Source organism: Furipterus horrens, unplaced genomic scaffold (assembly GCF_987537825.1).
Source record: "Furipterus horrens unplaced genomic scaffold, mFurHor1.1.pri manual_scaffold_15, whole genome shotgun sequence".
Classification (NCBI taxonomy): Eukaryota; Metazoa; Chordata; class Mammalia; order Chiroptera; family Furipteridae; genus Furipterus; species Furipterus horrens.
This window is the reverse complement of record NW_028327185.1, coordinates 15,022,504-15,035,578: the sequence shown is the minus strand read 5'-3', so window position 1 is coordinate 15,035,578 and position 13,075 is coordinate 15,022,504. Positions and strand designations below refer to the sequence as shown.

Below are 13,075 nucleotides of genomic sequence, written 5' to 3'. Positions count from 1 at the left end.
TACTTTCACATGGGTAAGTGTCCTATGGCTCTTTAATCCCATCCCATGCTAAAACCATCAGGTGGATGAGAGAAGTTTATGTTAAAAGTTATTATATTCCACTTAAACTATACCATTTATAAGCATTAGGTGTCAAGATACATTTTAGAGGCAAAGAGACTCATTAGTTCCCCTAGACATATTAAACTTTCACTATACTTTGGTGTGCTTCGCACTATTTTAAAAATAAAACGATTTTCTTTTTCATGCACTTCACCTTCGTCGCTAGATGGCAGTTGTGTGTCTCTGTAAAACACCACTGCGGAGGGAATGAGCCTGCCCCAGCCATTCTGCTCCGTGTGAATGATGAATGCCGGGCTTTCCTGCTCCCTCGTTTTTCTGCAGCAGCGACGCCTGCTCCCCAGGACCGCTGAGTCAGAGGCAGCGGCAGAGCCGCAAAGCGCCCTCTAAGTCTTTCTTCAGCTGTGAGTTCAGGGCCCTGTTCTCTCCATCGGAGCACACTGGAATGTACTGAATGGGCTTTGACTAGTACTCTTTCCCTGGAGTTAGCAATAATTCTGAGAGCTCTCTATCCCTAGGGGGGAAAGGAAAAAAAACCCACATGACTCAGAAAGCCTTTTCTCAACCGAGAGGAGTAGAAGCCTGGGGCTGCCAGGGAGTCTGATGCCTAAAGCGAATGCAGCTGGCAGACCCGAAAGAAGGAACCGGCGTTGCCCCGGAGCGCCCGGTGGCCGGCCCTATGGAATTAGGAAGTTGTGAAACAAAACTGCATTCTTCAGACCTCACTTGCTGATCATTTTCATTTCAAGTAATATGCTCTGGAAACCTGCTGTCTGAAGAATTATTCTGTAAAACTGAACTAGGACTGTCTTTCTATTGAGTTTTTTATTCTTTGGTATTTGAAATACTATTTAAGCTGGAAGTACCTCTACATTCTACAATATATATATAGCCAAATATCATTTATATTTTCTCTCATAATCCTCACTTCTCATTAGAGATTAACAAATGGTAGAAAAACTGGTTACCACTCAGTTTTACATGTCTTTTTGCTTTTGAAATTATATGTAAAATTTGTTTTGAAGTATTTTCCTAAAACTCTTGGTGTCTTTTCTAATGCAAGCAGGCTAGTTGATAGGCAAATAGAATAAAATTTGATCTTTAAAAACACAAGCTTTGGGTAAGAATAATATCTGTTAAGCCATTGAAAGTTGGATCTGTAGACATTACGAAACTTATTAATTGTGAATAGCCATGTACATTACAAAGTGCTGGATAATAAAAAGAAATACAGCAATATCAGTCCTCTTAGCCCATATGTTGTGTAGTTTATATGCAAGATACAGTATCAAAGGTCAGAAAAGTGCTTAAGATTTGAGATAGCTGGCAAAATGCTATCTCAGTCCAGTTTTAATTTCCTTTGAAATTGGCTGAAAACTCTTCCCATTAGGATCCTGCTCTGATCAGTCTCCTGGGGCTCCTCAATGCCCAGTGTGCCTGCCAACTTTGTTGAGAAATTGAATGTTCTTTTTCATTGGTTCTCCGTAAAGTATCTGTTATAGTGCTCTTTAAGCAATGATCACTCAATATAATTTACTATTAGTTTCAGAAACATCTTTATTTAGCAACAAAATCAAAGAAACAGATGTGAATAATGTACAGTAACCCAGTCGATGGTGTGCGTGAGGCAGGTCTGGGGGTGACATTTGTTTGGAGGATAAGATGAATTTTAACTTTAAGGAAAAAGTAGGGTAATCAAATAGCAATGATATATGCCAATTATACCTCAATTAAACATAAAATAAAAAATTATCGATGATAGCTAAGCAGTCACAAAATGGAAGTGAAGTATTGATGAGAGAGAAAAACTTGAAAATTGTCAGTGTCGAGATGAGAGATCGAAGATATAAAAATTGATGTGCTCTTGGAGTGTATAGACAGAAGACAGCAGGCCAAGGAGACTCTTGGCAGTTTCTACAGGTTTGGTACCCTCTTCCCCCTGCACTAAAATATTCAAGGAGGGAACAGAAAAAGAAATCATCTGAAGAGAATATAAAATTATAGAAGCCAAGTGAGGAGAGGATTTTAAGAAGGAAGGAAAGACTGTTGGTCTCAGATTTGTTACAAAAGCCGTGGTCAGAGTGAATTTGGCTGTAAGGAAGGGAAGAACATGGGTGGCATAGGGTCAAAGGCAGCGGCTCTAGCCCTTTGGGTCATGCTCCTACTTCATCCCATTTAATTTTTTTCCCAAGCTTTGTCCTTTATCAAGTTTTTATGATAGAGACTAGTTGGATGAAAGCTGATTTGTACTGTATATCCATTGATCAGTAATGGAAATAAAACTGATAAAATAGTGTTTTCCTTGCATGGATTGGGACAATTAAGGAGTATACTGCTTTAATGTATGGTACAGAATCTTGCCACACTGTAGCTCAAAAAACTGAAGAGAAAATTGAGAAAATAGGGAACCAAAAAGGCTGTTTATTTCCATTTTGGGGGGGACTCTTTCCCCTAGACACATTATTTATTACTGCCATTGTGGTTATTTGCTAATGAAGGCTGACTTGAACCATCAGTCAAATGATCAATTACTAGGATGTTGGAAAAGAGATGTTGAAAGCAATACAGGCGATTCTGATTTTTAACTTAATCCTGCTCCCCTTCACCTCCCATTTCTCGTCTGTGCAATGAAGGGACCAGAAGAGATTTGTCAGAGTCATTCCAGCTCAGAAATACTACAATTTCAATGATTCATTATCTGTTTCACTGTAAGGATTCTAGAGATTCCATTTTAAGCCTCTGTGTGAAACTCCCCCCGCCCCCCCACATATGTTCTACTTTAAGGAATCCTAGAGAAGTTACTTAATACCTAGCCTAGTTTCTGATAGTCCCTTCTTTCTTGAAATTGACTTTTAAATTTGAAATTGACTGTGCTTTGTGTTTGTGCACAATCTCATTTATTTAAACTCTGGATTTCTTTTCCTTTAGGATCATATATAGCATGTGTTGGTTTATTGAAAAATCTGGAATGCCATTGGTTTGTTTCAAATCCTTAGAATGTTTTAGAATTCAAAATATGACAGATAGAGAATTTATATGCTTCTGTGAAGAGTAGGATTTGTATTTTACAGATGTCTAGAGGTATCCTAACCTGCCAGTAATGTGACCTTAGAATTCAGCAGAACTTGAAAATCCGAATAGGGTAAAAAAATGATTACATATCTCATTAACATTTACAAAATAAATTATCACAGTGTTAACTTACCAATAAGTGGTTTTATAGTCTAGGCTCTCAAAGTATCTTGCTTACATAATATAATAAAGTTTCAAAAATGAACAAATTAACTTTTCAGCAAAAGCTTTACTTGAGTGTATCTTGGCTTCCTTTCTGACAGCTTTAGCCTTAATGTTATGTTTTCTTTTCCTAGGAATCAGATAATGTTGTATTTAGAAAAATATTTTTGGTGAACATTTTATTTTTTAATGGCAACTTGTATTTTGTGAAATGCAAATGTTCAAACAATTTATGAGAACTAACCATCACCACCCACATATAAGATTATCCAGAAATGGAAGAATTTTGGCCGACTTATTGTATAGCTTGTTCAGCCAAAGCAGATGGCAGCCTCTACCACTTATAATGATTCAGAGGTTTGAAGTAATACTTTTAAATACAAATAATATTAAAATTTTCAATATATAAAGTATATTATGTACTGTATTTACCAGCTCTAATAGATTTATGTCTCCTCCATCTGTAAGGATGCACCCATTATATAAATCCTGTACAAAGTGACAAAGATCACGTTTTTCTTTTCTCCTTTCAAAAATTCATTTATTTTCATTTTTACTAGTGAGAATCATGAGCATTGGGTAATCTCACACAATTACTGGAAATTCTAAGAGTCTCTTTGAAAAGTGTAGAAGAAAACAAAAGTAGATTTCTCTAATGGGAAGTCCTTTGAGAATCTGATTGGCATCTGTCTAGCTGTGCCCTCAAGAGATGGAAGAGGAAGTACCAGGCTCAGGCCACAAGGGACCAGGCTCCCAACCTGAGGCCTCTCCATGGACAGCAGAGTGCCTGGCGCGCTCTTCGAGATTAAATCTGGGCTCTGTCTGGCGGTGGGCTCTCAGGGGAGGATGTTTGCTTAAATGGCCAGATAATAGACAGCGTTTTTTCTTGACAGTAACTAATACTTACCATGTTAATTTTTTAATAAACTTCTGAAAAAAATTATAAATAACCTGTGTAGATATAAACTCTTACTGTTGACAAGTGATGCAGTTTTCTCTAGAGAGTTCTACAGATAAGGTCTCCGTGACTGTAAATTGGTACTCTCTGAGAGCCAGCGAGCCTTTGTCCAATGGCCCTGGATTAGGAAAGCCAGATAAGACTCGTTGAAGATTTAGCTGCATTCAGAACCAAAAATCCTACATGCCTTTGGCTATTCTGTAAGAAGGGATGGTCAGACTTACCTTACAGGCTAGTCAGTTAAGATTTGAGGTGAGCTTAAATGCTGTTTTTCCTTGGGATAGAAAAGGCAGATAGTAACATTGATTTAGGGCTGTGATTTTGCAGGTAAACACAGAGTCACAGAGAGGAATAAAGATCTTAGCAAATTAAATTTTTGTTCTCGCTACAGTCGGAATAATGTAAGAAGCAAATAGTCACACCTCACCCTTTTTCCTGTGTTTTCGATCTAGAATAATCTCTATAAAAATCCTTCTCTGTATAAATATTTAAGCCTTTTACCTTTACAGTTCATTTATTAGCATCTTCCTGAATTCTTTGACTTTACCACCTTCTTGGAATCACAAGGTTAGCATTGCCATCTTTATTATAGATTCAGTTTTGGAATTTGGTTTTCTTATCTATATCCTCTGCTATTTCCCAATTCTAGTTCTTCTGTCTTGCATTTGAAAACCTATGAAGCTTATGGAATACTCAGTTCTTTATGTTCTCAGCTCTAAGTGCCCTCAATTATCACTTTGTTCAAAAAATAAGTAAAATACAGAACAATATACTCTAATAAATTGACCACTTATAAAATTAGGTGCATATCCAAATTCCTCTCCATTTAACATTCTATCTGTTATTTTCTACCATGGTTTAGTTTGGGCAGGGTCAGTTTATCAATGATTTGTGGATGTTTTGAACCACATGATATAAATGCAATGAAAGGTGAAATTGTTAATCTTGCAGAAATTGTAGAATGACCTGAAGTCAGGAAAGGTGTTGGTAGAGAGCCTGAATCACATGAAAAGTGATGAATGAGCGTCTGACAGAGCTAATCTGGTAAGGATGATGATTTTGGCAGATATGTTAAAAAATTAATTTGCATATCAAAGAATTGTCAGAGGCCTCTGGGGAAATTGATGAAGTTCTCAAATGCTACAGAAACTGACCATCATAAAAAATGTCTTGTATCATGGCATTATATATTTTTGTTGGAAAATCTACACTGATGAAAATTAACGTAAGTCATTTTAATTATAACAATTTTTTTTTTGCTTACCATGATAAAAAAAAACAACTTTAGAATAAAGTGTTGTAGTTGCTTGATTTTCAATATTATTTTAGAAAAAAAGAGTATTTTTTCCCACAATTTTTAAGAATTTCTACTTGCATTTATTTTATGCTGCATTTTTTCCCTAGGCTATACGTTTTGGTTTCCTCATTAAAAAAAATATTTAAATAAATTTTTTAGAGAGAGGGGAATGGAGGGAGGAAAAGAGGGAGAGAAACACTGATGCAAGAGAAACGTCGATTGGTTGCTTCTTGTACGTGCCCCGACTGGGACCAAACCCGCAACCCAGGCATGTGCCCTGACTGGGAATTGAACTGGAGACCTTTCACTTGGCAGGATGATGCCCAATCAACTAAGCCACACTGGTCAGGGCTGTTTCTCATTTTTATTGGGATATATTTTTCTTCAGCCTGATCTCTTCTGGTTTAAAAACAGGCTGTTCTTTTACAGGAAGGAATCATCTCTGTCACAAGGGCGGTTCATGTATGGGTCTGGTTGACTTTGAGTGCTGTACGTCTGGCAGTACACACTGGGGCTTTTGTTTACCTGGATGTGCTCAGTGACCAGAGAATCCACACTTTACTCCTTATGTTCAGTGTTACCCTCTGTATTTTTAAACACATGCAGCAAAAAATTAGCACTCTTTTTGGGCCATTAGTCCTGTGTCCAGCCTGGTTACACCTTCCAGCCCCACTATTGCAGAAACAGGAATTCCGGCACACATTGCTTCTATAGCGTGACATCTTTCAGTTACTTGGTGGCTTTTCCCATATACATACCCTTGGTGACAGTTTCACGAATCTTCTTAAAGTAAAAATGAATATTTGAACCTCTTGATTTGCATGATGTTGGTGGGTATTCTGGGTCAAGTGAATTGAGAATCATTTTTAGAGATCTCTGCAGGCTGCTCTCAGAAAGAGCCTTTTTTTCTCTCTAATTTATTCTGAAATATCAGTACGTGGTTATATGAGTCAATCTTTGTTGAAGGAACTGGAAACCATGCTAGATATAATAAACAGAAGGGTTTATTGTATAAAATTTGTTTTTTCATGGGAAGTGTAAAAAGTTTGAAAGATCTACTTCTAGGCTGAAGCCTTTCAAAAGAATCATATTCAACTAATATACTAGGAAAGATAAACCCACTGAGGCCACCATTTGACATTGGAGTATGGACCCTGGAATGTTCTTTCGGAGCAGTGGCAAGTTAGCACCTGCTGGTCGCCCACAGAACAGTCAAGGGACACGGAGTGTGGCCCTGACCTCTTGCCTCTTAAAAATCTCTGTAAGACTGTGTCTAATTGGATGAACCTCATTACATGGGAGTCTATAAATCTAGTTTTTCTTCCCACTTCTATACACAGAAGGAGAGGGAGCTGGAGGTTGGGAGAGCCAATCCAGAGTAACTGCCAAATTGTCTTAAGTGGATTCCATTTAAGGAGTCTTCTTCTGCCCTGGCTGTGTGGCTGTGTTGGTTGGAGACTCATCCTGTACACACAGAGGTCACGGGTTTGATCCCCTATTGGGGTATATATGGGACCGTCCTAATAGCAAACGTTACAAGGCTGGAAAGAGAGAGGTTATCCTGAGTGAGAAAATCCTCACTCAGGATTTTCCTCCCTATTCTCAGTGATCTGTTTGTCTCCAGTGCTATCATTTAACATTGGACAAGCGAAGGCCTTAGGATTTTATCAGATTGTGTATAAACCCCATTGAAATTTGAAGGTGGAGAGATCTTTCTGATTTTTCTGGAAATGTAATGAAAAAAATCTATTTTCTTAATCCTGTAAGGTTTTCTTTTCTTTTTTTTTTTTGATATTTGGAGTACACCTTAGTTTGTATTTAACTATGTCTTTGTTGCCCTTCAGGAAGTAGCAGACATGAAGTCCGAGGGACAGGCGACTGTAATTCAGCAGCTGGAACAGACCATTGAGGATCTGAGGACCAAAATAGCGGAACTAGAGAAGCAGTACCCTGCTGTGGACAAGGAGGTGGCCAGTGGCCTTCACAGGCTTCAGAATGGCGTGGCACCCTCCGAAGATGTCTGTCTGGAAGCTCTCAGGTTAGAAGAAAGGGGTGTGCAGCGTCAAAGGATTGTGCAGGCAAAGTCCATTCAGACGTCCCCGACAGAAGAGGGTGGGATGCCAACCCCACCTTCTGTGAATACGCTGCCAGAGTGTCCCTCTTGGCCACCAGGGGCTGAAACTGGAGTCGCAGCTATGCCATCCTCACCTCCTGGACCTCAGACAAAATTCTGTTCAGAGATTTCTTTGATTGTGTCTCCAAGGCAAATATCAGTACAACTCAACGCACATCAGTCCACGCAGCCTCCACCCCCTCCACCCCTCCCGTGGTCTGACGGCCAAGGACAGGTCGGGGCACAGTCTTCCCAGCCTTCTCTTCAGACTGCGTTTGAGACCAGCCATGAACAGTCTGTTTTATCATCCTTTGAAAGCAGCCCGAACATCCCACCCCCACCGCCTCTGCCTTGCTCAGGGTCTTCCAGCTCCATGTCTGGCCTGGGCATGGTGGCTCCGTCCCCTCCTCCCCTCAGTACCGCAGGCCCTCCACCTCCTTCTATGCCTGGTACAGAGATGCTGCCACCCCCTCCCCCACCTTTGCCCAGTGAGGGAGTACCCCCACCCCCACCTCTGCCTGGAGGGGTAATACCTCCTCCCCCTCCTCTGCCTGGAGTAGGAATACCCCCTCCTCCACCTCTGCCTGGAGTAGGAATACCCCCTCCCCCACCTCTGGCTGGAGGGGTAATACCTCCTCCCCCTCCTCTGCCTGGAGTAGGAATACCCCCTCCCCCTCCTCTGCCCAGTATGGGAATACCTCCTCCCCCTCCTCTGCCCGGTATGGGAATACCCCCTCCCCCACCTCTGCCTGGAGTGGGAATACCCCCTCCCCCTCCTCTGCCTGGAGTAGGAATACCCCCTCCCCCACCTCTGGCTGGAGTGGGAATACCCCCTCCCCCTCCTCTGCCTGGAGTGGGAATACCCCCTCCCCCTCCTCTGCCTGGAGTGGGAATACCCCCTCCCCCTCCTCTGCCTGGAGTGGGAATACCCCCTCCCCCTCCTCTGCCTGGAGTGGGAATACCCCCTCCCCCTCCTCTGCCTGGAGTAGAAATACCCCCTCCCCCTCCTCTGCCTGGCATGAGAATACCTCCTCCCCCTCCTCTGCCTGGAGGAGTAATACCCCCTCCCCCACCTCTTCCCGGAGCTGGGGTTCCCCTACCTCCTCCTCTGCCAGGTGTGGGTATTCCACCTGTTCCAGCTCCTCCTCCTGGTCCTGGGACAGGCATCCCCTTACCTCCACCCCCACCCGCTCTGCTTCCTGGATCTGGCCCTCCACTCCCCCCACAAGGCGGGAGCAGCACTTTACCAACACCGCAAGTGTGTGGATTTCTTCCCCCTCCGATGCCAACGGGCTGGTTTGGATTAGGGATGAGCCAGGACAAAGGGAGTAGGAAGCAGCCGATAGAACCTTGTCGGCCAATGAAGCCTCTGTACTGGACAAGAATTCAGCTGCACAGTAAAAGGTAACATGAAAGAATGGGAGCTCCTCTTCGCAGTTTGTCAATACAAGGGAAGCAGTTTCCTGTATAACTCGGGAGGATTACGGGTTAATGTATTTTTCAGTACCGCTCTAAAATATTTAGTGAAACAATGTTATTTAAAATTTTACTTTTCTCCAGAAGTATCAAAAGCATAAAACAAATGACATATATGTATCAATGCATAAGATGTACAGATGTCTCCGTAGTTACTGATTGATCTGATGATAGATACATTTTTCTTAGCATGCTTGCCTTACTGCCTAGTCGCCCAGCCTCACTCTGACAATAGCTTGTAAATGTCAATCAAATCCTTAGACACACTGACTCTTGAGGGTATTGTTTGCATCTTTTTGAAGCCATGGTCTTGTTTGACTATTGCATTTTGTTTGCAGTTGTCTTTACACAAATGGGCTACACAAAAATACACAAATCCATGCCTTAGGTGGGAAATGATTTCGCTTTGAGAATTTTATGCCACTTTTACAGAAGATTGGCGGCACAGTGTGAAGTCTTAAAATCATAGTACCAACGATACTTATGAAAGATTACCCCCACCCCAGCTCCCCTGGTGACATATATTACTTATCCATGTATTGTCCATGGGTATGTCCTCTGACCCCTGGGACTGTGCTGTGATATGTGGCTGTGGGATGTGCCGGTGGGACAAAAAACATGCACTGGTTGTGATTTCTTTTGAATTTTGTTCTTGTGATGTGGCATGGATTGAGAAGTGGGATATTCATTAGGCTCATTCTCATTTCTTATATTAATATTTTTTCTCTTTACTGAATCATATTGGGGGAAAAATCTATATATTTACTTCTAACTTTGCCGCTCATTCTCTGTGTAGTTACTATTTACCTATCTATGTTGGTGCATCATTTTAAACCATGCCCCAAACTACATTTATCCAAATATATGAAGCTATTTTGTTGTTGTTTCTAAATGGATCTACCCTCTTTAGGTGGTATTGCCTGAATCTGTAGTTACTGTAAAGTCAGGGAACAACGGCGTGACGGAAAGTGTAGGGCGGTGGGGGAGGCTGCCTTGCTCATACAACGATTTCTTTTTAACCCCTAAATAATGTACGACGCTGATGAGTCAAGTTGGGATTGTGAGATATCAAACATTCCTGGACTTTATCGCCCACTCTGAGAGGGTTTCCTTTTTCTTTTCTTTTTTTTTTAAAATAATTTTATTTATTTATTTATTTTTTAATAATTTATTTGTTTATTTTATTTTTAGAGAGAGGGGAAAGGAGAAAGAGAGGGAGAGAAACATCACTGTGTGGTTGCCTCTCACTCACGCCCCCAACTGGAGACCTGATGTGCAACCTAGTCATGTGCCCTGACTGGGAATCGAACCAGTGACACTTGGCTCACAGGGCAACGCTCAATCCACTGAGCCACAGCAGCCAGGGCTTCTTTTATGTTTTTATGCACTGACTTGATAACAGCAAATTCCTGGAAATTATTATTTCTAGGCAAAGGTTTCATTCCACGTGGATGATATTTTAACTTCCTTACCAAGTTGATGAAAGAAATGATGGTCTTAGAGAAAGAGTATTCTTTCCCTTTTTCCCTTCCTGCCCCCTGTTTGCCTCTCTGTTCCTTCCTTCTGTGCTTCCTTCCTTTCTGACTTCTCGTCCTTCTTTTGCCTCCTCTGCCCTTTTTTTCTTTTCGTCCTCCTCCATGTTTATGCTTGACCGTGCTATCTCATAGTTCAATTTGACTTCCATTCGGTGTTTTGCTTAATTTTAGAGACTCCAGTGCTTCGCTTATTTGGGAAAAAATTGAAGAGCCATCCATAGATTGTCATGAATTTGAGGAACTGTTTTCTAAAACTGCTGTGAAGGAAAGGAAGAAACCTATTTCTGACACCATCACAAAGACCAAGGCGAAACAAGTGAGTACCTGCGTTTTATAAAATCGGACAATGTTTCGAGTATAAGTGTGACCTTTCATTTAGAAGAGGCTTTGAAATTGTTTCCCGGGCCGTATAAAGTCCATAGTCCTTAAGTAAATATTAGAGGTTAGAACTGGAGAACATGTGGATCAGGGAGAGCATCCCAAATAGATCAGCAAATAATCATCCCCAAGTGATAATTTCAGCAATTGTTCATTTCCAGAATTAGTTGTCTAGAAATGCATTGTCATTTGATTGAAAATCAGTCTGAGATGCACTGTTAGGAATGGGAAGAAAGGAAAGAGTGGACTAAGAGAAGAAAGCCAGAAGCCCAGTAGTTTGTAACTGATGATGGGCCTGTGTTTTGCTGTATTATAGCGGAAGCAGATGCTCCGTAGAACCCAGCTAAGTAATCTTACCATACTTGACGTAGGGAAGAACTCAATGTATGCAGTTCCAGCCTCTCCATTCCATTCTGTTTGGTCCTTTGATCTTTCCTGTGATACCCGAGTCATGAAAAGAGAGAGCAGTGCCTTTGGAGAAAAACATTCCCAAGCAGTATTTTCAACTGATCTGCCCAGTGGACTTGATCATGAAATGATCCTGTGAATTTCGCAAGAGTCTTATTTAGGAAAGTATAGTAAAAGCCTATACGAATGAGCCCCAGATAGAAGGTGTTGCTATGGGTGCCCATCCTTTACCCTGAGCAGGGAATGGCTACATTTTTTAACATTTTGGGGGGACAGGGAAGTGCATGGAGACAAGAGAATGGCAAGCAGCTCAGTCTTTTGGGGTCAGAGGGAGAGACATGAAGCCCCAAATGTCCAGTGATTCCGTGGCACAGCCTCCCCAGATGAGTGGTACCCAATGGGATGATTCCTTACATTTTAGCCTCTGACCTGGAAGCTGTAACTAGGCGTATGACCCAGAGGTGTTCCCATTGATATGTGTTTCCGAGCAGACAGCTCCCACTAGACAGGAGTGGGTTGGATTGAATGAGACAGCTAGAGCCCTGGAACTTCTAATGAGTGGGAGGGCAGGCTCACCCCAGGCCTTTCTATTAATTTGATAATGATGCCAACCCAAGCATTATGCAGTTGCAATATTCAGAACCACTTAATTGCATTGCAGCTGGTGGCTGGTGACCCTAGGTCAGTGGATCTGGTAAATTAGACAGCACCTGGCACATTGTAGGCACTGAATAAATATTTATTTAACAAATAAACCAGCTGGCTGAGGGAGGGGGGCTTTATAAAAATCAGTGACTATGTCTAGTAAATATTAAAAATCAGAAAATTATTCATCTCATAATAATCAGTTTGGCCGAGGTGGCAGGGTTAAGGGGAGTAAAGGTGAATGGAAAACCACGTGTTCTCTGGCAGAGGTAAATATTTTAAACATCGTTTCCATGGTATATTGGCACATAGCGCTCTTAGGCTGAGTCATTACTCTCTTTTCGTGGGTTGTATCAGAGATGGGTGGAGAGTGTGGCAGCCATGACTGGCACTTGATGAATGGGCAGATGAGATGTGAGATGTCTCTTGTCCAGGGACCAAAGACTCAGAAAAGCAAACCATGCCCTTCCACCTCCCATCATCACTTTATTCTTTTAAGTGAACACAGAAAAGCAAAATGCCTCATATGTTGCTTGAAGCTATAAGATTTCCTGATTTATTTGACATAGTATTCAGTTTTTAGCTTACGAAAATAAGATTTGGCCCTGGCTGGGTAGCTCAGTTGGTTAGAGTGTCATCCTAATAAGCTAAGGTTGCTGGTTCGATCCCCGATCAGGACACACACGAGAATAAACTACTGAATGCATAAAAAATGTAGAACAACAAATTGATGTTTCTCTCTCTCTCTGTCTCTTTCGCCCTTTTTCCTTCCCTCCATACCCCCTTTCTCTCTCTCTAAAAATCAATTAATAAATTAAAAAATAAAACAATAAGATTTACATCTAATCCATCAAAATTTCAAATTCAGCTAGTTGGCATGAGCTGGGCTCTTTGCCTATGAACAGTGCATCTGTATTAAACATCATCTAAACATAATCACCTAACTCCTTCATTAAGACACTTCATAAACA

General features: G+C 41.3%; 1 protein-coding gene across 1 annotated transcript in view; it reads left to right on the top strand.

The window, feature by feature from the left end:
* The window catches only part of FMN2 (formin 2), a 261,959-nt gene that overhangs the window by 67,818 nt on the left and 181,066 nt on the right, over positions 1–13,075 (top strand). The window contains exons 5-6 of the mRNA XM_090263236.1: positions 7,394–9,066; positions 10,845–10,989. Coding sequence (XP_090119362.1) covers positions 7,394–9,066; positions 10,845–10,989 — 1,818 coding nt within the window. The remainder of the gene's footprint in view (positions 1–7,393; positions 9,067–10,844; positions 10,990–13,075) is intronic.